The sequence below is a fragment of the Rattus norvegicus genome, chromosome 15 (assembly GCF_036323735.1).
Source record: "Rattus norvegicus strain BN/NHsdMcwi chromosome 15, GRCr8, whole genome shotgun sequence".
Classification (NCBI taxonomy): domain Eukaryota; kingdom Metazoa; phylum Chordata; class Mammalia; order Rodentia; family Muridae; genus Rattus; species Rattus norvegicus.
Window position 1 is genome coordinate 36,127,049 of NC_086033.1, and position 27,985 is coordinate 36,155,033.

The 27,985-nt window shown below is 42.0% G+C and overlaps 1 protein-coding gene and 1 long non-coding RNA gene across 9 annotated transcripts in view; one reads left to right on the forward strand and one right to left on the reverse strand.

Annotated features, from left to right (window-relative positions):
* Zdhhc20 (zinc finger DHHC-type palmitoyltransferase 20) overlaps positions 1–27,498 on the reverse strand; it is a 58,923-nt gene extending 31,425 nt beyond the window's left edge. For 2 of the 8 annotated variants that reach the window (XM_008770750.4, XM_063274269.1), the window contains exons 1-4: positions 27,186–27,498; positions 13,630–13,656; positions 8,192–8,295; positions 131–251 (exon numbers count right to left, since the gene is read on the reverse strand). In XM_008770750.4, coding sequence (XP_008768972.1) covers positions 131–251; positions 8,192–8,295; positions 13,630–13,656; positions 27,186–27,480 — 547 coding nt within the window. In that variant the 5' untranslated portion in view covers positions 27,481–27,498. The remainder of the gene's footprint in view (positions 1–130; positions 252–8,191; positions 8,296–13,629; positions 13,657–27,185) is intronic. The other 6 variants (XM_063274270.1, XM_063274271.1, XM_063274268.1 and 3 more) reach the window with 5 other exon arrangements.
* On the forward strand, positions 8,291–27,868 carry LOC134482124 (uncharacterized). The gene is made up of 2 exons (XR_010058145.1): positions 8,291–27,235; positions 27,760–27,868. It is a non-coding gene; the product is annotated as an uncharacterized LOC134482124 (long non-coding RNA).
* The last annotated feature ends 117 nt before the right edge of the window (positions 27,869–27,985 follow it).

Consider the following 27,985-nt stretch of genomic DNA (forward strand, 5'->3'; position numbering starts at 1 on the left):
TAACTCCTTGCTGAGAAACCCACAGCAGCTCCTGTGTGCACTGGTGTGCTCGACCTGCCCTCCCTCACACTGAGGCATATACGGCTTAGTGGTGGAATGGCTGCCTAGTGATACCAAAAGCTTCTCTTACCTTTTGAAGCTGACGTGGTGTAGACAGGCAAGTCTCTTGCTGCTCTTCTCAAAATGTCTTGCTGTCTTTCTTGGCTGAATTCCTTCTCATAACGTTCCTTCTCAGAGTTTGACAAGTAGAACTAGATGGAGACAGACAAGTACTAAATTTGTGCTTCTCAGCTAGTGTGCTAAGAAAAAATTTTACCTGAAATGGGGGGAGGATCCCCAAATACTGTGCTTCATGAAAACAGAACTCATTTCCAACTTGACTCTGTGTACATTTTAACAAAAACTGCCCAGAGTTAAATGCTAGCACTTCTTATGGACGATAGTGCAGGGCAGGAATTCATTAATTCTGCACCTCTGCCTTTTACAGATGACATTAAAGTCTGTAATAAATAACTCAGTTAAAAAAAGGTGGAGAGCTGAGGAATATGGCTTAGTGGCAGAATGATTGCCTAGTGACACCAAATATTTTTAATAATTATATAAGTAAAATTAAGTACATATAACTAAGTAAACATGAAACATTTCTATGTAAACATAAGCAAATGTAAGTTTCTGTCAAGTGTCTTTCTTCTCTACTTGCATGTTTATGTATATGTAAATGTATGTCTATGTATGGTGTATGTACGTGCTCAAGGTGGTGCATGCACATGTATATATATAGCAGACAGAGATCAGTATTAGTGTTTTTCTCAATCGTTCTCCACTTTATTTTTGCTGGATGGCTAGCCAATTAGCTTCCATGAACCAGGCGCCTGTCTCTGTGGACCAGTGCTGGGGATACATATGCACTGTGCTCAGCTTTTATGCTAAGGATCTGAAGTCAGGTTCTGACAACAAGCACTTTACCAGCTCAGCCTTACCCCCAAGGCTGCTGTTCCTTCTCTGTTTCTTTGTTTCTTTGTGTAGCCATGGCTGTCCTGGAACTGGATCTGCAGACCAGGTTAGCCTTGAACTCCTGCCTCTGCCTGCCTCATCCTGAGACTATTGGCATGCAACACTGCGTCCAGCTCCCTCTACTCTTAAGATTCTTCACACACACACACACACACACACACACACACACACACACACACACACACACACACACACACACTGTGTTCTTGAGCTATTGAGGGAGTGATATAGATGCCCTTATTTACAGGGCTGAACACTCAACAATTAACTTCTCAGCATTTTGACCAGTTATGAGTCTTTGCAGTAACTGCTACCATCCTATAAAAAAAGCAGCTTTCCAACCACAGCTAGGTTCTAGAGAATTTAATTTTTACAAGGAAAGCCAAAAGGTTGCTATGCTCGAATTATAGTGAAATCCCTGGCAAGGAGCCCCGTGTTTTGTTTTTCCAAATGTTTCAATGAAATAAAAAGTTAAGACTCATACTTTCATTGTTTTAAATTTATTTTTTCTTTTAATTATGTGTAGGTGTATGCCCCCATGTGGTGAATACAAGTTAGTGTGGTGTTAGCAGAAGTCAGAGACACTGGATCCTCTGGAGCTAGATTATAGATTGAGACACCATCTGTCATGGGTTCTCAGTACCAAACTCAGGACCTCAGGAAGAACAGCCAGTACTCTTACCCAATGAGTCATCTCTACGGCCCCATTGGTTTTTTTAATTTTTAAAAAGGCAACCAACTGTGCTATATTCTCTTCAGAGTCACCAAGGTTCATCATCCCAAGGGCCTTCCCTCTTCCATGACCTCTTGTTACTAGGAATTTCTACATTTTTTTAAAATCAAATTTGATGGTTTTGCTTTTTAAAACTAAGACTAACAGACTTGTCATTTTAATCATGTTTCAGATTTTAACAATAGATAGAAACTTTCCATTTTTACTTATTTGTGTTTTCTTTGTAAAAGGCCAAGGGCTCATTAATTAGAATTTCACACAGTCCCGTTTAGGGAACACTTTGATCTGTGATAACTCAAACAGGGAACTGCACCATCGCTGCTAGTACACAGTACCACTTTAATAATAATAATAACAACAACACTATACATACTGTTATAAATAAGACAAGAGCTTGGGCTCAGGAAACCATGACTGGAAGAGATCAGGAAATTCTCTTATTACGTATTACTGGCAAAGACAGACAGCTGGTCTGCATTCTCTGGACTCTTTCTAGCGACCACTAAGGCGAATGCTCTAGCCTTTTACCACTGCCATCACTGCTTACCCAACCTCAACAGCAGTGCATTCAGAAGTAAGGACATCTTCCTAGGTTATCCAGCATGGCTCTCTCAAAATGAAGAGTAGTCAGACAAGGTGTAGACAGTCTTACAGTGAAAGTCTACACAAACCTTCCTATGCCTCATAGACTAACACTTTCAGGAAGAGAAGTAAAATCTCATGGTACGATGTTCAATGATTACACAACAGAGCCTCTGACCAGACACATCTAGCCTGCTGCAGCATTCCAGAGCTCAGCTTGACCACACTTTTACCCATCATCACCATTTTTCCTTAAGAATTCAGGTCAAATGAAAACTTTCAGATACCAGGATATATACAATGTTCAATACTACTGACTATAATCCAAATTAAATTATGAGATGCCATTATTAGCTTAAATTCAATGTTCAGGAAATTCCACTTAAATATGTAAATTAAACAAGGATGGTTCTGCATGAATTTAGCAGGCACAAAGTCCTGGGTTCAATCCCCAGCAACAAAATGACTAAGAACATCATTTTTACTCTAAAGGTAACTCACAGTTTTGTTATGTTGCACAGGGTCATCTCAAACTCCTGCATTCACACATTCCTCCTGACCCAGTTGCCTGTGTAGCTAGACTACAAGCTTACTCCACAATCTAACCATAAACATAAATTAAATACCAATTAGGAAGCCAGGTACAGCAGGACACACCTTCAACACTCAGGAGGCAGAGACAGGCAGATCTCTGAGTTTGAGGGTAGCCTGATCTATAGAGCAAATTCAGGGCAGTCAGAGCTACACAAAGAAACTGTCAGAACAAAACAGCAGTAACAACACATCCAGGCCCCTGGTTAAGGAGATGGCTGGTTCAGTGAGTGATTAAGAATTTCTTTTTACTCTTTTAAGATTTATTTATTATGTATGAGTATACTGTAACTGTCTTCATGCACACCAGAAGAGGGCATCAGATCTCCTTACAGATGGTTGTGAGCCTCCATGTGGTTACTGGGATTTGAACTCAGGACCTCTGAAAGAGCAGTCAGTGCTCTTAACCACTGAGCCATCTCTCCAGCCCAAAGAATTTCTACCGTTATTCCAAAGGACCTGAGTTTGGTTCCCAGCACCAGCGTGCCAGCTTACGACTGTTACTGACTCTAATTCCAGAAGTGTCAGCACCCTTTCTGAACCTTCACCAACACCAGACACATATGCAATGCACATTCATACCTGCAGCGTTAACACTCATACGCATAAAATAAAAATGACGAACAGCTAAGCACTGCTTCAAATGGCACAGATCTAAAGATGAATAAAAAGAAATCTTGCCGTCAAAGAATTGTGAAATAAAAATCAGTGCACTAGCATCCCATGTGCTATGCAGGTGCTGCTGAAGAAAAGGCATCCCCAGCGGCGGGCTCTACACTCAAGTATTTGCACCTGCAAGGCCAGGTGTGGCCACTGGGGCAGTGACAGCAGGACTGTCACTCAAGTAACCACTACTTTTCTGACTGATCTGATGCCCACTCCACAAGAGGGAATACATTCCTAGTAGTAAGATAAATGCCCATGGCCGGAAGGTAGGGCAGTGGTGACGACGTGCACCACCGCTTTTACTGCTGTTTTGCCAAACGCATGACATGGTGTCAAACTGCCTTATACTTATGTCTTCACCCATACAGTAGAGCTGCACTCTCAGCCTTGGTCAGAAGCTTGCTTGCAGTGGCTGACGGTTAATGCAGAGACTTATAATTGTACAAAACACTATGAACACATGACTGTTGACGGGTCAGCTCTAAACACAACCTCTCCATCATCCTTTCCAAGGCTCAGGAAAGCTCAGGAAACACTGTGGAAGGTAGGAGGAGGGGGAGGGGGAGAAAGAATGGAAGAGTGAAGAGCAGGATGGACACACTGTTTTCTGGATACACTATGGCCACTGTACTTAGGAGCTCCTGGTTACCTGTGTGAGCCTGTGCCAACATTCCACCACAGACAGGCAAGAAGCTCCTGAGGTCCCACCCCTAGTTGAGGAGAGGGCACATAATGGCTATCAAGGATGGGAGAATCATTTTCTTCAGTGGTGTGGGCACTGCAAGTTGTCCTGTGTTGTGGTTTGCCCTGGAGTTATCTGTATTTTGATGCTAATTCCACTGCCCCAAGGACAGCTGCCTAGTTGTACTCAGGACTCAGGTGACTTCACCAGGACCTTCTCCCCACTGAATTTGTAAAGTACAGGTGAGGTAGGTACAGGATGGAAAGGAGGCCTGTCATTGGAGGAGAAGGAAGGATGGGCAGGAGAGAAGTCTGAGCCTGGCAGCAATCTCTCTACTTATCTAGTTCCCAAGGCAGGTTTCCATGCCAGAAACACACATCCCAACTCCGTGGTGGCCCAGACCAGCCGCCCCACACTCCATTACACTTAAATGTACACATGAAAGAACACACAACACAATAACCTTTGGCCCAATTGGTAAGATATAATTGCCCACTTGAACATACAAAGCCCAATACACATCCATCCCTTAAAAACCTTAGTAACAACCTGTAAATACACAGAGCAGAATCTTAATGTCACCTGCCATATTGTCCTGCCATGGCTTCTCTTTTCCTAACGTTACTTCCATTTTCTAAATTTATTGTAATCTTTCTGCCATACGCCTGTTTTAACACCCGACTATGAATTTAATATAAAGACTAGGTCTATCTAATTTTCCTGTTTAGTCTTTAAACCAGAAGATCAGAAGCAAGACAGGTACTTGGTAGACAACTGTCCATTGGAAAGAAAATAATTCCAGCTTCTATAACTTAACTCCCCTAAAAAATTTAGGTTTTGCCTTTTAAGCACATTTAATTGCCTGCGTCCTAACCCCTAAGTGATTTCATTCTGATCTAATACAGTTCCACTGGCAGCAAGCTAAGCGTTTGGCAGTTACATCTACAGTGCTAGTTATCACTATACGGAATCTTAATGAGGAAAACAATTTTTGGTTTTACTTCTGCTTTTGGCTATTAAGAGACTTAGTTTAGGTGGCACTTGAAGACTTAGAATTCATTCATCAATTGTCAAGCACCCATGATGTGCCAGATTTTCACTAGAGGTATGGCAGTGAACGCAGTGGACAGATCTGAGCCTAGGGCAATCTATCTATTTGATAAAGTGGCCACCGTTGCAGCAGTGAGCTCAATGGTAGAGCAGATGGGGAGTTCCAGGGCAGGGCCTCTGGGGTAGTGACTGTGTGGTGACAGAAAGAGTATAAAAGGGTAAGGTCTGGGCACTACAGTAAACCACCACAGTAACACTCAGTAGTCGGCATTATGTCAGGCCGTTCTTAAAGTACCCTTTACATTTTACAAGCATTTACTATTTACTCAGCCCTTCTAACAATCCCATGTGTGTGTAATACTGTCTGTCTCGTTTGCCAGAGGAAGCATTAAAGAAAATCTCCAAAGTCACACAGCTAGCAAGAGGTAGAATGGTGTGACTCCAAAACAAATCCTTGTCCTCTCATGTGTCTTGGAAGGATTAGGCACTGTTTTGGTTTTCTATTTATTTCCTGTGTTGGGAACTATTTACTTGTTACACATGTTTAATTTTCTTTTGGCTTTTGTTGTTTTGAGACAGGGTCTTACTATGTAGACCACCTACCAGTGCTTTCCAAGTGCTGGGATTAAAGGCATGAACCACCATGTCCTGCCATGTGCTATATTTCAAGTCATCACTCCTAAGAATTATCAATTAGGTCTTTTTCAACTTAAAAGATTATGAAATGGACAGAGGTTGGTAACGTCACGTTAAGGACTAATTATTACCAAATGCTTAAAGAACATATCTAAGAGACCAATAGGTTTGATTTGTGGTTTACTTCTCACTCAGAACAAAGGCATCAAAAGAAAAAGGAGGCAGTAGCTCATGCAGCCTCATCAGCTAAAGTTAGCACACACACAACCCGACAGAGCAAGTCCAATCCTGAGGGACGGAACACAGCCTTACCAGTAACCAGCCCAAACAACAGGCCCAGTAAACACAATGTCAACTACCACAACAGAACAGTAATAGTGAGAATGGCCTACAACAGCATAGATGAATCCTACAATTAGATAAACAGACACACAAGCATTTATGAAAAGGAGAGAAATGAATCCATATGCAAAAGTAAGGCAGAACAGTGATTTCTTGTGGTAAGGCTGATCATCTAAGATTGATGGAGGGTTAGAAATACTCTGCACCCTGAACTGGCAAAGATAACAGCTAACATATATATTTGACCTTTGTGAAATCTTTTGTTTTTTGAGGCATGGTCTTTCTATTAAGTAGTTCAACTGCCCTGGAAGTTGCTAATGTAAACCAGGCTCGCTTCAAACTCAGAGATCCACTTGCCTTTGCCTCTCAAAGCTGGTATTAAAGGGTAACATCCCTACCGCCACCACCCCATCATGTGCGAGCTAGTTTTATGTCAGCTTAACACAAGCTAGGGTTACCTGAAAAAAGGGAAACTCAATTGAGAAAAAGTCTCCCTAAGATCTGGCTGCAGGGATTTTTCTTAATTAGTGAGATTGATGGGAGGGCTCAGCCCATTGTGGGTGGTGACATCCCTGGGCTGGTGGCCCTGGGTTCAGTAAGAAAGTGAGCTGAGTAAATCATGGGGAGCAAGCCAGTAAGCAGTACCTCTCCATGACCTCTGCATCAGCTCTGGTCTCTGGGATCCTATCCTGTTCGAGTTCCTATCCTGACTTCCTTCTTATGGACATTAATATGGAGGTGTAAACTAAATAAATTCTTCCCTGAGTTGCTTTGGTTATGGTGTTTCACTGTAACAACAGTAATTCCATCTAGGACACCTGGCCTAGTTTGAAAATTTTATGAAATGTACACTTGGAACTTTTTTTTTAAACAAGAGATTGTCTTTTAAAGTATGAAATGAAAGTTGGTATTTAAAACTATATGGTCTACAAATTGTGAAAAGTTAACATGAAGAAAATAATAATATTATTATCATATTTGAATATTAATCCTGAAGCAGGAATGTTAAAAATTTTCCTTGTAAAATGTCAGTCTTCACATATATCCCACAGAGACAAGCATGATTTTTCTGACAAGAAAACTGAAGCTCAGAATTAATGTGTTGGAGAGAAAAATCAAACTCAAACAATCTTAACTCTAAACAGTGTGTGTGTGTGTGTGTGTGTGTGTGTGTCTGTCTGTCTGTCTGTCTGTCTGTCTGTGTGCATTTGTATGTGCTTGTGGATGTGTGTGCTGTTTGTTTTTGGGTCTCACTAAGTATGTCCAAGGATGGCTTTGAATTTGCAATCCTCCTGCTGAAGGCTACATTAAGAGGAGTGTGCCACCATCATGTCCAGCCTACACAGGACTCTTGATCACCTTGCTATACTAGATTTCAGAGAGGGAAGAACTCATCTGTGTCAAGGCAAAGGAGACACCAGTTATAAAACCTACAGCACTTAAATGTTTACCTACATTATATACCTATATTGCTATTACCTATATATCCTCCAAGCAAGTCACAGCAAGAAATGCAGTCACAGCAAGATGAACCGTGAATAACTGTTTTCCACAGTGACACATCCTTTAAATACGGCACATTTGTTCACGGCTGAGAGAATATGCTGAGTTTCTAAAAACCAGCCGTACTTACCTAACTCAATTCTGACCATAAAACTTCTTACTTGGTGTTTAAGAAAATTCGGCCTGCCAAAAACTATTAGTACAACTAAACATTTCCTATGCTGTCAGTAGATTATGCTGAGAACAAGTCAATGACTCACAGTCACATTACCAAGGAATTTTACAAATGGAAACAGAGCAGCATTTCATGCAAGGTTTTAACATAGTAAGACAAGGGAATATCATTCCATAATCAGTTAAAACATTTGACAATTTACCAACAGAAAATTTACCTCTTTGGAGGGGCTAGCGGGAGATGTGAAAATTGTCATCCAATAGGACCATACAAACATAACAAAGAACAGATGGAAAGCCACAAGGTAAACAACGGTCTTTCCTGGTAAATAAAAACAAATAATATTTCATTGAGTCTAGGTGAGAAAAATGTATTACATTAAAACAGTATGGGTCACAAAATCTAATTTAATAAAAACCTTTATTTAAATATCAAATATATAAACTTTACTATATAACATTAGGAAGATATTAAGAAATACTCAATACTTATATTTCAGAGTTTAAGGTTATAAAACAAAGTTTACTTATAAACTGTAAGTTTATAGGAAAAGACTACATTTGGTGAGACTTGATTACATTCAGTTGCCGAGGATCTCAGCTAAAAACACCTTTGAACATCTGCCTCTACCTTCTGAGTTCTGGTGTAGTGTGTGTGTCATCATACCTAGTTGGGTGTGAATTCTTAAAAGAAAGTTTTTTTGACAGGCTGACCTTGAACAACTCTCCTACCTCTGCTTCTACGAGGAGAGTTGAGGACAGTTAAACAGTCTTAGTGTATGTAACACATGTGCAACCATAACTGGCCATTATTGTAACTTTTAAAGTTTTCCTTAAATGTTAATTTTTAATAACTTTTCAATTACTTAAAAGGATCCATCACTATGAACATTAAATCAGGGGGAATTGGAAACAAAAAGTTAAAATGTTTTTACTATCACCAAAAATAATGAAGAAATTTGAATAACTCAATTCCTGTCTGGGTTAGAAAGAATGTATTCTGAAATTTACTCTCTTGTTCAACATTGGTAACAAGAAAAAGTTAACTTCTGCTCTAATCTTTCCCAAGTAGATTAGTGTCACATTTGACACATGGGACTCAAACTATTAACTCACTGATATGGTCTTAAGCCCTTTGTTGTGGTCTATAGTCTATTTGAAACAAGTACGGCTGGCTTTTTAAGAAGCAAGAACCACTGACTAGGGCTGAACCTTTTTTTTTTTTTTTTTTTTTTGGTGTGAAATGTTCCATACATAAACTCTGAGGATAAGTTTGAACTCACTTTTAAAGTCAGATTATGGGGCTGGAGAGACAGTTAAGAGCATTGACTGCTGTCCTGAGTTCAATTCCCAGCAACCACATGGTGGCTCACAACCATCTGATGTCCTCTTCTGGTGTATCTGAAGACAGCTACAGTGTACTCATATATGCATAAAATGAATAAATCTTTAAAAAAAAATCTAAAGCCAGATTAAATGTCATTTCTTCCACAAAAGTACTCTCCCTTCCCAGAGCTTACTTTTCACAGGTCACTCTTCTAACTCACACTTGCTTAGACTTCAATCACAGCACTTCTTTCAATAAAGTCAGGTGCTTAAAAATGACAAATTAGTAAATGCAAAACACCAGTGTATCCTAACATATAACTAGGGACTTTCTAGTCACATTAGGCTTCAGCTACTGCAGCTCCACTTCCTACTGGAGAGCCTCTTAGCACATGACAAGCTTTCTTTCTAACCCTTTTGAGGGTAAACAGGGAGGCTTAGAGAATTCACTATCTTACACAATGTCACCTGTATGAATTCTTAAGGCCAGAATTGAAATTCACAATTGTGAAGAGCTTCCGGGCCTCTTGGCAAGAATCTGACTGTGGGCTAGGACAGGGAAGTAGGCTCAGATATCTCAGTCATCCTTAGTCTAAGGCCTTACAAACAGTGATCACAGGGCTTTGTTTATGGCCTTGATTGTTCCTCGACTATCTGTGTTTATTGTCTTGCTTGTTCCTTAACCTAGAACTGGCTTTATTATCTGCATGTAATTAAAATGGTATAAAAGCAGACTGGGAAAAAATAAGCCAACCCGCCCCAGCCTCAGAACTGGTCGGGTCAGGCTACCGAGTGGTCTAATTGTCTTTTCTGGTTTTTTTTTTTTTTTGTTTTTTTTTTTTTTTTTCGGAGCTGGGGACCGAACCCAGGGCCTTGCACTTCCTAGGCAAGCGCTCTACCACTGAGCTAAATCCCCAACCCCGTCTTTTTTTCTTTTCAATCTTCGCTCCTGCCCTGGAGAGCCTGTTGACTGACTGAGCTGGCTTGGTCACACAACTGCTTGATAAAAATCTAAAGTCCTTCATTTATGTCCTCACCAAAATTGTGTTTTCCTCCACTTTTCCAGTCAGCATTTAACTAGTCAGTTCTACTTCTGTACTAGTATCTGAGTTCAAAATAAATTCCTTTATATTTCAAATACTCTTTCTTTTCACTTCTACTAATATTGTTATCCACACTAAAAACTGGGGCTTCAGTGAGCTGCATTTCTCCTGTGCTGATCATTCCTGCCAGGTCAAATCTCAGAGTCTACCCAGTGGGCTCAAAAAACACTGCTTCGGGCTGGAGAGATGGCTCAGCGGTTAAGAGCACCCGACTGCTCTTTCAGAGGTCATGAGTTCAATTCCCAGCAACCACACGGTGGCTCACAACCATCTGTAAAGAGATCTGATGCCCTCTTCTGGTGTATCTGAAGACAGCTACAGTGTACTTACATATAATAAATGAATAAATCTTTAAAAACAAAACAAAACAAAACACTGCTTCATTGGGTTTTTCTTTAGAAATGCATTTGGGCCTCCTCCTCTGACTTCAGTAGTATTTCACAACACCCTGTATTCACTTCTGCCTACATCAAGCCAGCATTCTTCATCTACGCACAGCTTTAAGGCATACGATAACACCAAAGTCCTTTAAAGTTAATTACTTACAACTAAGACTAACATAAACAGACTCTTCAACTGTTAATTTTTTAACAAAATTAATTATGTATTACAAAATAACTTCAACACTCACATGACTAATATGTAGTAAAATGGGTGGTTATTTCAAAATTCTACAGAGAACTTATACAGAAAGAGAGCATCAATACACAGACACTGAGAACTCCCGGGAGTGATGGTGATTTGGAGCTGATTATATTTTGACCCTCCAAGTGACAACTTTTATTCAACTATATTAAAAAGAAGTCAGTGCCTTTTTCTAGTGCGATCTCAGATCGACTTTAATAAGTCTCCAACAAATTGATTAGGGTTGGAATGTTGTGTTTTAAGAACCTGAGTCAACAGCATTTTCTAAACAATTTCAAAGATAAATTTGTTAGCCACATCTTGGACTGTTCTTTTAACATTTACTATTCCTTCAGGAAAGTTCTACTCTCCACGCACACAAACAAAATGGTCTGCTTCCAGTGTAATACAATTAAGTACTTAGCACAATGCCTTGGATATAATTAACAGATAAGAAGAGTAGGAGAAAATACTGGTTTTAACTAAGTCCAAATTCATATGATTTGTTTTGGTTTTTCTTTTTTGGGGAGGTGATGGAGGGCTGAGGACCATTTAGGGTCTTGGTCTTGTGTGTTTACCACTGAGCTGCCCTTCCAACAGCCCCCCCCACCCCCATTTTAAGAGACAGGATTTCTCTATGTATCCCTGGCTCTGGCTTTCCTGGAACTAGCTCTGGCCTCCAATTCAGAGATCTACCTGCCTCTGTCTCCTGAGTGTTGGGACTCATTCAGGTGTGTGCCACCACTGCCTGGCACTCTTTAGTTCTTGATTTTGGGGTGACTAGGTCTTGGGTTGCCTCTAAACTTACTGTGTAGACTGGGCTGGCCTGACATTCACAAAGCTCTTAATCTTAGTCTCCCAAGTGCTGAGCTTACAAGCATGCCACCATACCCAGCTTACATGACTACTAAGAGGTAATAGTCACATAGTAAAAGTGGGCTGACAAGATGGCTCAGCAGGTAAAGGCACTCACTAAACAGAATTTGGCCCACACAGGAAGTTGTCCTCTGACCGATTCATGTGCATGTGTACACACACACACACAACGTGAAAAAAGAAATACATAAAGTAGAATCTCTGCAGACAAATCAAAGCTCTAAGAGAAATCTAAACCTAGTTATCACAAAGTGTATATTCAAAAATCACCGGGTTGGGGATTTAGCTCAGTGGTAGAGCGCTTGCCCAGCAAGCACAAGGCCCTGGGTTCAGTCCTCAGCTCCGGGAAAAAAAAAAAAAAATCACCTGTAACTCAATGTTTCCTTTAGGAAAACCTTTAAGAAGGTAGAAAAATATTCTTTAAGACATGGTAAAGGGGTTGGGGATCTAGCTCAGTGGTAGAGCGCTTGCCTAGCAAACCCAAGGCCCTGGGTTCAGTCCCCAGCTCCGAAAAAAAGGAAGAAAAAAAAAAAAGACATGGTAAAAACAGAAACACAAACAAAAACAAAAAAACCCCTCAAGAATAACAACAATACAAATGAGAACTTTGAAAGAACAATGTCCAGGCTGAGTAGATTACAGTGTATGCCCAGGACTCCAGCCTTTGGAGGTTGAGCGTGTTTTGTCTGTAACTTTACCATTTCAATGCAAAGGCAGGTAGATCTCAAGTTCAAGATACAAAGCAAGTCCTGGTAGGCCTGAAAGATACCAAGGGCTCTGCCTTGAAATATAAAAAGCAAAATCTTCAGAAATTCTCTGTGTTTTGAGTCTATACTTTTAACAAACATAATTATGAGTTGAAGGAGGACAGGACAATTAAGACTGAATCTGTTTTTTCTATTGAAAATTAGACTTAAGAGCAACTTTAAATAATCAGGCATGACTATCTCTGGTGATAAGAATAAATACTTGGCTGGGTGGTGGTGGTGCTCACCTTTAAACCCAGCACTGGGGAAGCAGAGGCAGGCAGATCTGTAAGTTCCAGAACATCCAGGACTACACAGAGAAACCTTGTTTTGAAAAACCAAAAACAAAATAAATCAATGTTAATAAGTGTTAACTGTTTAGCTGTTTTAGAATCTTCTGGATTTTTGCATGTTAAAATCTATTTTTATTTTTGAAATTTTTACTTCAATGGTACTCCTAAAATTTTCATTAATGCTAGTTAGTGAAAGTCTTGAAAAAGATCTTTCCCTCTAGGTGTTATTTGATCGCTATAAAATCTTTGATTCCCTTGATGTAATAATACTTCAAGTCTGGTTATTTAGTTAAGTATCTGTGAGTAATAATGCGCTATTTTAAACAAATATATGAACAATGGAACCACCTGTAGCATTTGGGCATTATGAACGATCTCCCTCCCCTCAACCCAGTGAAGACTGCTATTAGAATCGAAATGGACAGAGTTTTGAGGAACACACAGGACAAAAATGCATGCATTTACACAGAGTAGAGTACTAGGAGCCTTACAAAAACATGGCTATGCTAATCATTTAAGATATTGTGTATCTGGAGAGACACCCAGAGTTCTCTCTCCTTTTAATTACTTAAGAGTTAAGATATAGATTCCCTTTTAGGAAAATGAAAACACTCTTATTCACTACTAAATAAAAAGCATATGGTTACAACTGAGAGTCTGCTTAATGTTGAGATGAAGAGTGCCTTACCTTTTTCTCCTGTTCTGGAAACAGTACCTAGAACAGAAGAAAAAAGTAAAATAAACATACTTTATACATGAAGTTTATTTCAGGTTGAATATTTATCTTAATTTCATTTTCATAAAACTTTAAAAACATTCTTTTATCATTAACAATATAGCTACTTAAAATTTTTAGAGCTCTTTAAACTTCAGGTGTGTTGACAGAGCTCTTTAATGCTTTCCTTAATCTTATGACAAGAACAGGACTATTCTCTTTATTAGGACTACAGTACACCTTGCGAACCTCTTTCAGAAAACTACATTCAAAATAAATTTCTTTTGAGCCTGGAAGATGATTCAGTTAGTAAAGTACAGAGATATATGCTCTGTCCCCAGCACCGGAGTGCCAGAGGTGAGCACATGCAGTCCTAATTCTGAGTATATAGTTACAGGCAGATCCCTGGGTGGCCAGTCAACCTAGCCTAATCAGTGGTATATGGAATAGGGTGTAGAGTGGGGTATAGGGTAGGGTACGGGGTTTGTGTGTGATAAGTAGACACAGTTGGACATGGTTGGACGGGAAGAAAGAACATAATATAAACAAGGGAGGACAGTTCCCAAGAGAAGAGATCCAAGAGTGACTTCTAATCCACACACACACATATACAAATTTCCTTTTAACTGATGCACAGTGACTATACCTATTTAGGGAACGAGTATAATAATTCATGTATGGATGGATCTAATAGATGGAAATTACGAAAGCCACAATTGGTCAAAATGCAGAGAAGAACTAACTGTGGAGTGCTCCTCTCTAATTAATACACAACACAACCCTACAGCTAAGGCTCAGCGCACACTTCAGACAAGGGAGAAGACTGTTAGAGCTAGAGGACCAGATAAAATAACACTCTTATAGTGAATCAGAATGCCTATCATCACTGACGATGACACACACAGATGAGTCAAAAGGATGTGAGGCAGGCAAACACAGGTTATTCATCCTAGGAGTGTACTTCGTTTTGGTTATGCACACACATTTCATAATAACTCACTTGGCAGCCTAGTCCCTTCACCTGTACATTCTATGCATACACATTCTTCTCCTAAAATATACCTAGCAATCACTGACCCTCCCCCAATCAGGCTAAATAAAACCCATCTTTGAACAACAGTATACATTTCCTCCCTCCTAGTTAACAACTGAGCTTAGTTTCTACTCAAATGTATTCCTAATGTATCTGAGTAAGAATAACTGAAGAGGGAGTTGGGGATTTAGCTCAGTGGTAGAGCGCTTGCCTAGGAAGTGCAAGGCCCTGGGTTCAGTCCCCAGCTCCGGAAAAAAAGAACCAAAAAAAAGAATAACTGAAGAGCCAATCTGGTCTAAACTGATTTGAGGTGCATGCTTTGACCCCTAGGAAAATTCACTATTTGCTATATTATGCTTTTATAAGATTAGATATGCAAACACTTAAAATCTCAGATGCGTTATGGGAAAGGACATACATACAGAAAAATGATATGACCCATCACCAAAACAGAGAACATCCTCACCATATCCCATAGCAACCAAACTACTCCTGAACCCTATAAACACAAGCCCCAAGTAACTGGGTCCTTTAGTGTTCAATCCGGGGTCTAGTGTCAGTTCTGACAGTGCACCCTCTATAACAATCTGCACCACCACTTTTATTTTTCGTTGAATAAAATGATCTTGCTACTTTTGCAAATTTGTTTGACCCCAATTTCAAATGTTCCGGTAAGAGATGGGAAACAACCAACCCAGATGACAAGTACCTAGGAAACAGTCACCACCAGTACATTCCCAGCCTTCTTGGTAGGAACAGGCGTGAAGTCACAAAAGGGTTTGCTACTTTAGGTATGTATTTCCATACTTTAAAAAAAAAAAAGCCTCCTTGCAGGCTGGAGAGATGGCTCAGAGGTTAGGAGCACAGGCTGTTCTTCTAAGGGTTCAGTTCCCATCATCCACATGGCAGCTCACAACCACCCATAACTGCAGTGCCAGGGGATCGACGCCCTCCCAGCACAGCATGCATGTGGTGCACAAACATATATGCAGACAAACAGCCATGCACAGCATTATTGTTAAAGCCTCCTTGGCTTTAGTTATATATTGACTTATGAATCAACGTGGGGAAAACATACACCTTTATACAACTACCTTAGATCCCATGAATATGCTATCTCCATTTTAGATTTCTATCCCACCAGTGTACTTGCTAGATTCATCCCTAAACGTCTGCTTTTGATGTTATTAGAAAAACTATTACTAAAATTACAAATGAGTTTTCCTGACTTTCTATCTATCTGGCTAAACTCACATTTTAGTTCTAGTGCCTTTTTGGGGAGTCATTGGAAGTTTTTAGTAAATGATAATCTAGTATGTCAACAGGTCACATCCTTGACTCTCAGTGATGAATTTCTACAGTTTATGTACTTTTAAATTTTATTTTGTGTATATGAGTGTTTTATTTGCATGTATGTCTATGGGCCCCATGCATGCCTAATGTCTTTGAGGTCAGGAGTCAAAATCCTCTGGATGGTTGGCTGTACACACTCATGTGGGTACTGTGGACCGAAGAGCATCCAGTACTCTCAGTGCTGAGCCACCTCTCCAGCCTGCTATGTATGCCCTATTGTTACTGTTTGAGAAAGTCTATCTAGTCCAGGATGGACGGTCCTGGAACTCACTGTGTAGATCAGGATGGCCTTGAACTCAGAAATCTCCTTCCTGCCTCTGCCTCCCAGGAGCTGGGATTAAAGGTCTGTACCACCACACCTGGCCTATGTATACACTTTTTAAAAAATTTTATGGATGAGTACACTGTCACTGTCTTCAGACACACCAGAAGAGGGCATTGGATCTCATTACAGATGGTTGTGAGCCACCATGTGGTTGCTGGGAATTGAACTCAGGACCTCTGGAAGAGCAGTCGGGTGCTCTTAACCGCTGAGCCATCTCTCCAGCTGGTGTATGCATCTTTTTTTCTTTTTTCTTTTTCTTTTTTTTCGGAGCTGGGGACCGAACCCAGGGCCTTGCGCTTGCAAGCGCTCTACCACTGAGCTAAATCCCCAACCCCTGGTGTATGCGTCTTTAAAGATAAAATCTCTCAAAGTCTACACTGATGTTTTTAATTAAAACTGATGCTTACAGCTTTGGTTTTCAGACGGCTTCTCCAGTGGCCTAAGCTGACGTTAAACACTCTACACAGCTGAGGATAAATACTGAATTACAAGTTTTATGCATGCTAGGCAAGCACTTTACAAACGATCTCAAACTGTTCCAAATTTAGCCAACAAGAACCCTACCCACAGGGTTGGGGATTTAGCTCAGTGGCAGACGCAAGGTTCGGTCCCCAGCTCCAAAAAAAAAAAAAGAACCCTACCCACTAGCCTTTACAAGGTCTTCACTTAACATTATATATTTTTTAATGTATTTTGTATATAAGCTTGTGTACCAGTCAGTCAGAGAACAATTTGCAGGAATTAGGTCTCTCCTTCCATCATGTGGGTCCCAGGGATTGAACTCAGACCAGCAGGTTAGGAGCAAAGGGTCTTCACCTGCTGAACCATCACCAGCCTAATACTTTTTTATTCTCCCTGACTGCCCAGCATTTGGGAGGCAGAGGTAGATCTCTATGAGTTCAAGGCCAGCTTACTCTACATAGCTGAGTTCCAAGATAACCAGGACTATGTTGAAACCCTGTTTCAAATACACACACACACACACACACACACACACACACACACACACACACACACACACACACACACAAAACCAAAAAGCAACCATACAAAATTATGTTTTAAATCGTGTGTACGCATGTGTTTGTATGAGTGTGTATGTAGATGGCCTGCAGAGCCCAGAAGATGGCACCAGTTCCTCTGGAGTAGTTACAGGCACCAGAGAGCTGCCAGACTTGATGCTAGGAACTAAACTCAAGTCCTCTGTAAGAGCAGTGTGCACTCTTCTTTTTTTTTTTTTGGTTCTTTTTTTTCGGAGCTGGGGACCGAACCCAGGGCCTTGCGCTTCCTAGGCAAGCGCTCTACCACTGAGCTAAATCCCCAACCCCAGAGCAGTGTGCACTCTTAACCAGTGAGCCATTTCTATAGTCCATGATTTTAGATGTATTTTTTTTCTTTTTTCTTTTTTTTTTTTTTTTTCGGAGCTGGGGACTGAACCCAGGGCCCCACTACCACTGAGCTAAATCCTCAACCCTAGATGTATTTTATGCAACATTAAGTGCTTGCCTGCACCACACTCATGCCTTATTCCTGAGGAGGCCAGAAGGCATTGGATCCCCTAGAACTAGAGTTATAGATGGTTTTAAACTACTGTGGGTTACAAAAAATGTACCTAGGTCCTCTGCAAGAACAGCAAGTGCTCTTCAGTGCTGTGCGGACCACCTCTCCTTTGTTTTGTTTGACCTAGCATTTCTATTTGTTTTCTACATTGAGATTCTAGATTCTGAAGGACACAAAGCATGATAAAGAGAATGCCTTACAATGTTCATCCAAGACTCTTAAGATAACAAGACCAGTAATACTGCCACTGAGAACAAGATTAAACCTTTCCTGGTTGCTGCCCAGTGCAGGGTTGGCTGATTCAAGATTCAGCTTCATAAAAAACCCATGACTGTGGCTGCTGAAGGTATTAATGGATGTTAATACAAGTTAATTTAAAAGTTATCAAAAGGCTAATGAGATAAATTGTTCATTAGCTAAAAGTGCTTGCTGCTAAGCCTGACTGAGTTCAATCACTGGGTCCAACATGGTAAAAGAAGGCAAACAGCCCCTTCCATCACCACCCACACACAAATACATAAGATAAATTATTCCTGCCTACAAAATTCTAGCTAATATAGACAAAATGAGGGCATTATGAAATTGTTTTTTTTTAAACTACTGTCTTTTTCAAGCAAGAGTCCTCAAAGGTTCTAAAGGAGTCCATCTGATGAAGTACCAAGGAACAGATGATTTCATCTCAAAGTGTTTCCATGTAAAATACATGTCTTAGGTCAGGCTCTGTGGAATCAAATGTTGTGCTAGCTATTTTTTATTTTATTTTGTCAATTTAAGATTAATATGAGAAGAGGGAGCTACAGTTAAGAAGCTGTCTCTGGAAGGCTGGCCTGTAAGTCTTTTCTTAAGTAGCAATTCATGAAGGAGCTTAGCAAGGCAATGAAAGTGTTCCTCCTCCTTGGCCTCTGCTTCAGCTGCTGCCCTGACTTCTTTCTGTAAACTGCTTTTGGTTCTGGTGTTTATTTCATCACAGCATTAGAAACTCTTACTAAGGCAGAAGGCAGCGGCTGAGACAGCTAGAGGGGCTGCCTGTTTTCTAGGGGAAACGTAACAGGACAGAAGGGTGAAGTAAAGCAGAACAGAGCCAGGTTCCTGCAATGATAAAGCAGGGAGCTCTGCAGAGAGCAGCCCAGCTCCAGCTCTCTGGTACTGCAAGCAGGCTGTGCCCACCCGCCCGCCTGGAAGGGTGTGACCTTGGTGAGGCATCACCAAGCTTGGCTGCAGCCTGCTGACTGCACTTGCCACAGCTGAGCCGCAAGTCCTTCCTCGAAGGCAAATCTGCATGGTGGAACTGAGTCTACCACAACCCCCAACAACAAGGAAACCTGCACCTTTGACAGATGAAAAGCCTGGCACACATCATCTCAAGCAGTGACCAAAGTTAAAAAGTGACAGCTTCCCTTCTGCTGCACTCCTGCTCCAGGCTGCTCTAGCCAATCATGAGGAAACTTCAGATAAACCCAATTGAAGGACATCCTACTCAGCATGCCTGTGATTTGAAAAATGTCACCGTTACACCACTTCAGATTAAGGCACTAGAGGACAGTTATAATTTGTGATCCCACTCCCCACTTTTTTATTTGCAGTTTTGTGGCTCAAAACAAGGGTCTTGCAAATCCTCACAACCAACTCTGTTTTATGAGATGGGAACTCACTATGTAGTAAAGACTGACCTTGCACTCACCATGAACTCACAACTCAAAGGGCTCTTGAGTCACTACACAGAAGCTGGCCTTGAAATCACAATCCTGTCTCCCTGAGTGCTGAGATTGAAGGCATGGACTACTATGGCTACTTTACCCATCTTTAACGTGTAACCCTAACTGGATGGTGGAGCAGGGGGAAGAAGAAAGTTATGGTGTTTGCAGAAAAAGGGACTCAAGTGGATAATCACATTATGCAAATTAAGCCAACACATAATGACAAATGTTCTCTCTCATTTAAGGTTCAAACATAACAGCAGAAATAAACAGGGACAAAGAATAACGAGAATTGTGACATTAGGAGAAGATGCTCAAATACAATATTGTGTGTGTGTGTGTGTGTGTGTGTGTGTATACGTACGTACGTATGTACAAAAGCTTGGGAAAAAAAATCTTAATAGTTACAGTGAAGGGACCTGGCACCCACAGCTTACTCTCAAACACTAGGAGACAATGACTGAAGAAAGCAGTAAGGGAGAAATGACAGCATGCAGGAATTCTGGGTGAGGTTTCAGGAAATTTTTCCCATCATTCTTCCCTAGTGAAAGTGCAAGGCCAGGCTTTAGCTCACTGAGCAGTGCTTGCAAAGCAGGCACTAAGCCTAGCTTCCACCCAGCACCTCGGAAGACAAGACAGATAATCGAGGTAAACGCATAAAGGAAACGCAATTTTACCCATGTGTCCTCCAATCCTGGACAGTGAGTGAGGCACAGTCTGGTTCTCTCTTCTGGTCTTTTACCAGTTCTCCCATCTTCCCATGATCTGAGGCACCTTTACCATATTCTAGGTTTTTATAAGTATTGTCTATTTCTAAACCCCACACTCTGTTCCACTGCCAATTCACTTCCCCACTAACTAGAGTACATAATTTTTAAATACACTTCCCCGCTAACTAGAATACACAATTTTTAAATACACTTCCCCGCTAACTAGAATACACAATTTTTAAATACACTTCCCCGCTAACTAGAATACACAATTTTTAAATACACTTCCCCGCTAACTAGAATACACAATTTTTAAATACACTTCCCCGCTAACTAGAATACACAATTTTTAAATACACTTCCCTGCTAACTAGAATACACAATTTTTAAAAGTATACTGTTTTGGAGCAGTTTTAGGTGCCCAACAAACATAAGAGAAAGCAAAGTTGTCGCGTGCCCCTCATCGCCATGCAGAGCAGGAATCTGCCGCAGAGCAGGGTGCTTTAGTGCACAACCTTGATCATTCCACTGCTCAGGATGGAGAGGCACGAGGCTCTCTGAGAGCTGACAGCCAGGTTCGTCTACAAAGTAAGTTCCAGGGTAGGCAGGCTATTCAGTAAGAACCCATCTCTGTCTTTCTTGAGGCTGTGTTGTTAAGAGTAGAAACTCCCAACTGTAGAAAGGGAACCTTGGCCTGGGTGGAAACCTAACATTCAGGCTGAGCTGGTTCGGTCACTGGCTAAGGGCACACCCCACTCACTTTAAGTCGTGTTAACAAAACAGAAGAATCAGTTCTTTAATGAGATACTGGATATTTCTTTCCCAGAATCCCTGACCCTGATATAGAAACTTATGGGTGGCAGGGGGATTCTTTTTTTTTTTTTTTTTTGGTTCTTTTTTTCCGGAGCTGGGGACCGAACCCAGGGCCTTGCGCTTCCTAGGCAAGCGCTCTACCACTGAGCTAAATCCCCAACCCGGGCAGGTGGATTCTTAAGTCTGCCAACTTTTTTCAATTTCTCTAGAAAATTGGAACCTTTCTTCTTTCCACCTTTTTTCCTAAGCCTGCTTTCCTTAAGTTTGGGCTTTTGTCTCAACATTTATGGCTTTCTGGTCCTTTCTCACAGCCATGTTGTCTGTCCTCCATTTGCCTCCTCCAGGCAGCTGCTGAGATTTACAGCCTGCCTGCCTTGTAGTTTCTCTTTTAAACATTAATAAACCTTGTCTTTGTGTTTTATTTGAGTCCATTCTTGAATTCTGAATGATGAGGCTAAGAACTCCAAGGGGACCCCAGTTTTCTCTGTATCACCGTCCAAAAAAAAAAAGGTCTGGTGAGGAAACACGAGGCCTTGGTTGAGAGGTCTTACCCAGCGGTCTTGAGACTTCTCCTAGTCCTAGTTTGCTCTGTTTTATTTTTCCCTACTCTAGGCTCTAGAAATACTGCAATAACTGTACGTAGTGCTCAGGTGAGAAACACAACCGTCAGACACATACATGCTGCTAGGAGAGTGTGAGACACTGCAGTAAAAGTCTGGACAAGGGAGCTGTTATGTGCAGAGGAGTCAGAAGGGCCCCTCTGTGGGTGCCTGAGCAGGGTGGAGGGGTGGCACTACTGCAGGAATAAACCTGAGAATAAACCTCAGGTAACTGTGCCTGGACTGACAAGTAGACTATTTATTTGAAGCATAAAAAACAAAGTCGGGGCAGTAGGCCATACAGAGAGCTAAGCTCACTGAGCCAACTGGAAAACTGGAAAACTACTGGAGACTGTGAAGCAGAGGTTTAATAAGCCTGATTTTGACTTTAAAAGATGCAATCTAGCTACCGGGAGGCTAGCAAAGGAATTGTGTAAGGGCAAGCTATGAAAGACTCCTACACATCTCTGATGTTAGCACCTTAATGAGGGAGAGGCAGATGGAGCTCTTGTGAATGCAAGACCTCATGGTCTATATAAAGACTTCTAAGCTATCCAGAGCTAAATCATGCGAGCCTGTCTCAAAACAAAAACAACAAAAAGTTATGTGTATATGATACTGATTGTGCCCACTGTCTTACTTAAGGTCTCTGTAGCTGTGCCGAAACACCATGACCAAAAGTAACTTTGGGAGGGAGGGGCTTAACTGGCATACATTTCTACATCCCAGTCCATCACTGAAGAAAGTCAGGACTAAACTCAAACAGGGCATGTGCTGATAACACATGCCAAGAAGGAGTGCTGCTCATGGCTCGCTCCTCATAGCTTGCTCAGCCTGCTTTCTTATAGAACCCAGGGCCACCAATCCAGGAATGGAGCCACCCACCACGGGCTGGGCCCTGCCCTATAAATCACTAATTAAGAAAATGCCCTACAGGCTTGCCTACAGCAGGATCTTCTGGAGGCATCTTAATTAAGGCTCCCTTTTCTCAGATAAGTTGTGTCAAGTTGACATAAAAATACCCAGCATCGTCAACAAGGTTTTATGTTTCTTTAAAAAAATTTTTTTGTATTTATTCATTTTATGTATATGGATACACTATAGCTGTCTTCAGACACACCAGAAGAGGGCATCAGATTTCTTTACAGATGGTTGTGAGCCACCATGTGGTTGCTGGGAATTGAACTCAGGACCTCTGGAAGAGCAGTCAGTGTTCTTAACCGCTGAGCCATCTCTCCAGCCCACCAATAGTTCTTAAATACTTATAGGAAACGTATCAGTTATTCCTTGAAAAATCAAAATACAGACTGAGCTTTCGGACACAGTTTACAATCTCAGCACTCAGGAGGAAGCAGGGAGGCTATAGTGAGTTTGAGGCCACCTTGGACTACAAAATCAGACCCTTGTATCAAAATACATGTTTAAAAAGGCCAACCACTACAAAATTCCTTTTTGTTTTAAAATATTAATTTTCAAGATCTGGTTTTCTATCTTACAGAAATCTATCCTGAAATGTAGTCACTGTTATTCTTAACCTTTTTATTTCAATATGTAAAAATCGGTGGTCCTCCTCTGACCAGGAACACGTAAATCTACATTGCTTCCAGGAAGAGCATGAAGTGTTTTTTTTGTTTTTTTTGGTCTTTTTTTTTTTGGTCTTTTTTTCGGAGCTGGGGACCGAACCCAGGGCCTTGTGCTTCCTAGGCAAGCGCTCTACCGCTGAGCTAAATCCCCAGCCCCGAGCATGAAGTGTTAACCATATTTAAACTGCACATGATGATGATGTGGGGCTCCTTCTCTTAGACAGCACATATAACTCTGACACTACCAGCAGTTTAATAACAAAATCGGTACATTGTTGCAATATAATACTAAAAAAAAGATCTAGATGAGAAAAACTATGAAAATTGAGTGAAAAGTGTTCCTATACTTTAAAAAAAGAGGAGGAGGAAGAGGAGGAGGAAGAGGAGGAGGAGGAGGAGGGGGAGAAAATACTTTAAAAAACAAAAACACTGAACTGGCCCATACCTTTAATGCCAGCACTCAGGAGGCAGAGGCAGACCGATATCTGAGTTTCAGGCCGGCCTGGACTACATAGTGAGCCTGAGTCAAAAGGTAACAAAATTAAACCAAACCCAGGTCCTCTACAAGAACAGCAAGAGCTCTTAACTACTCCTGGGCCATCGTCCAAGCGCTGTGATCTTACCCCATTATAAATGTGGAGATGCTGTGAAAGACACAGATATAAGTTGAGAAAGTAAAGTCCCTCTTCCTAGATCTCTACTTGAAGTTCGCTCCCTCCTTGGAGAAACCACACTACTCTTCTAAAGGTTTCCTTAGAAGTAAAATAGAAGAGCTGCATTATATCATCTCTAAAATCTCAACTTCTAAATTCTATAACCTACTTGCTCAAGAACATATACATGTCTACTCCTACAGCTTAAAATGACTGACAAGTGCTCTGATGAATGCTGGAAATCTGAAAAAAGAGCCGTATTAGCTAGGGATGCCCTTGGTGGTAGAACGCCTACCTAGCACACAAGGTTTTGGGTTTGAACTCCAGCAGGCAAGCAAGCAAACAAATCATGTCTAATTAGTATTCTCGAATATTAGCTTTGGAAAGGAAAAAATTAAAGGGGAATTCCAATCTAAAACTAAAACCAAATATTCCTGGTTCTTCTCTATCACTATCTGAAAGAATCGCTTAGTTGAATCACTTCTTAGTCAACTTTGTACTCAGTAAGGTCCTTCCACATGGTTCAGTCTCACTTCCTACATCTGCACACAGCCTCCTGTTTTGGGACACTGAGAAAGACGGGGGTAAAGGAAACACTCCCTCTGTGCCCACGAGCACCCAACACTTCTCTATTCATATTCTTTTCCGTTTATGTGTAGACACACAGTGGATCAAGGGGCTTACTGCCAAGCCTGATGACCTGAGTTCAGCTACTCCCAACACAGAGTAGAAACCAAGAACCAACTCCCAGAAGTCTGATTTCACAGACACGCACACACAAACACATAGGAAATGTAAAAATGAAATAGACTGATACAATAAAAATGGACTGGACTTCTCATCTCACTGTGGGTTATTTTTTAATAAAAACTATTTTCAAGGTAAGCTGTGCAATCTGAACATAATTCACATATTCACTGTTCCTTCAGGAACTTTAATTTCAAAACTATAAGGGAAAAGGGGTTAGGGGAGGGCATGCCCTTGATCCCAACAGAGGATCTTTGGGATCAGAGGACTTTGAGTTCAAAGTCAGCTTGGTCTACAAAGCAAGTTCCAGGACATCCAGGGATACACTGAGAGACCCTGTCTCAAAATTAAAACAATAAGAACAAACATTTAAACAAAGTCAATTCTTTTTTTTAAGATTTTTAAAAATTTTATGTATATGAGTACACTATAGCTGCCCTCAAACATACCAGAAGAGGGTATCAGATCCCATTACAGTGAGCCACCATGTGGTTGCTGGGAATTGAACTCAGGACCTCTGAAGAGCAGTCCTTGCCATCTCTCCAGCCCAACAGAGACAATTCTAATTTAACAATTTTAGCAAACATTTTGGTATTCAAAAAGAGGAGTCTAAATCATTACATACAACAAATTTACTATTTGGAAAGGTATTCCATAATTAATTTACTCAGAGTCTAGCTGTAGAGATAACTGTTCTAAAAAATAGTTTTGTTTGGGTCCACTGACAGGGCTCAGCAGGTAAAGCAACTGGCATGCAGACTACCTCATAGCTGTGGTAGAACGAACCTGACTCCACCAAGCTGACCTCTGACCTCCGCAAGTGAGGCTTGGCCTGTGTACATCCTTGTCCGCGCACTCACACCTTTGTGTTGCTGTTTTTGAGATACAGCTCTGTGTGTCACTGTGTATACCAGGCCTGCCTCTGCCTCTGCCTGTCTCCCTCGTGCTGGGACTTAAGACCCAGCAGTTTTATTCTGAGACAGGGCTTCACTATGAAGTCCACGCTAGTCTGGACCTCAGCTTCCCAATAGTAAGATGGCAGGTGTACGCTGTGTCTTCTTTTTTTTTTTTTTGGTTCTTTTTTTCGGAGCTGGGGACCTGGGGACCAAACCCAGGGCCTTGCGCTTCCTAGGTAAGTGCTCTACCACTGAGCTAAATCCCCAGCCCCACGCTGTGTCTTCTAAATCAAATGTTCTAAGCAGCAAAGCAATTTCCTAACGATGCTGTCATTTAAAAACCTGCCAGAAACTGGAGCTACTTCAGGGCCTTCTATGTACAGAACTTGGGTTTTAACCAAGTACCTGATTCAGAGTTGGCCAAGTCCAGAGCCACCATCGAGGTCTAGACACTACCGTTTTTGAGTGATCATTGTTTTTCATTCTTGTATTTACCTCATATGTTTTTCCCCAAAGAATATCTGTCCTTCAGACAACTGAGGACTGTGTCTGAAAATTAAAACCACATCATTTTTGGGAAACCAAGGGGCTGCTTTTTCCTAGGGCTTTATTTGATAATGCTGATGGGAGACAAACAGTAAAAGGCCAGTCATATAAAACACACACTCAAAGCTTACAGGCAATTATTTGGTGTCACCGACACAGTAATGGCCTAGGGTGTTTTGATGACAAGGAGTTTCCTTCCACCTTAAAGACATCCTATCTGAACCAATAGGCTAAGTCATTTAAGTATAATGCGATTCTATTCCTTTATTCCTGGAAATCAGGTAAGAACTATATGGTAAAAAATTAAATAAGAGGTAGAGCAAAAGTAAAAATAAACCAAAGCCCTAAAACTAAAGGTATAAACAATACAAACCTACGAAATAAACAGTTAAAAAAAATTGAGCTTGCATCTCTCATTCAATTCCTTGTATCTCAAAACACTGGTGTATGTCCAGCATTGAGACTCCCAGACTAATATTAAAAAGGGTCAAACACTGCCCAAACCAGAGGCTGGCACTTCGTGTCCCCTCACTGCAGACCTCGGAGACACACCTCCCTCCCAGGCCCCGGAGGCTGCTCTTCAGCTTACGCGCTTCTTCTCGCGCAGTTTGAGATCAACAATCTGGGAGAAAAAGATTTTTTTGTGCGTGTGTGTATGTTTAAGCCAAATTGACCTCACAAACCGTCTCTGAAGGGGGATTTCTCTAGTTCAAAAGGAAGGGCCTTTGTGAGCATTCCGTCACAGAAGGGTGGGAGCCCCAAGGCGACGGCAGCCACCCGGAAGCTCGGAACGTGGGCGGCGCGCAGGCCCGAACTCGGGACCCCACGAGCAGCGAGCCGCTGGCCGGAACCCTCGCACAGGGGCCTCACCGCCGGGAACCGCGGGCCGGAACCCTAGGACGTGGAGCCCACCGGCTGGGGAAGCGCAGGCCGCTCCGCGGGATAAGAACGCAGCGCCCTGGCCTCGGCCTGCCTCCCGCGACCCGGCCCGCCGCCCGCGCCTCCCGTACTCACTCACGCACAGCTCCACCACGTACGCGTAGTAGGACCAGACGACCACAAAGGTGATGAAGAGCACCGGAACCCAGCCCACTACGCGTTGGCAGCAGCGCCAGAGTGTCCAGGGCGCCATGTTCTTCTGCTGATTGCCTAGTCCAGCAGCCCACGGTTCTGCAGGGCCCCAAGACCCCTGCGGCTCTGTCACCACCTCCCCCGCCCCCGAGGCGCGGCTGCCGCGAGCTGTGGCGAAGGGCGACGCCGCAACTCCGCCTCTCCGGGCGCCCGGCCCGGGTCCGTCCCCGCCCAGCATCCCGCCGCTCCGCCCCTAGCCCCGCGCCTGGCAGTCCCCGTAGTGGGTGGGGCTACCGGACCGAATGAGGCGGGGCCTGAGATTGGGGCGGGGCTTCTTCTCAGGGCCGCCCACGGGATGGGGCGGGGTCTGAATGGAAAAGAGAGGAGAGTGCTAAGGGTATATAGGAGGCCGTCCAGGACTGGATGGTGAGAGGGATGGGGATGCTCAAGGGGAAAGGAATGAATCATTAGCCGCCCTGTGTACCTTGAGTGACTCTGTATAAAACTCTTTCCCTAGATTCTTCAGTACCCATACCAGTCGGGCTCCATATTACATAAGGCCGTACTTCACTCTAGCGTGCAAGCAAGAAAAGTATTAGATATATTAAAATATAAGACTCCTGTGATTCTGATGTGTCTCCAATGAAGAATCCCTGAGATAATCTGGCCCTCTTATCTCTCTTTCCCCCATGTTTTGTTTGAACTGGAAGGCGCCTGAGATTTAAGATGGAAGCCATATACAA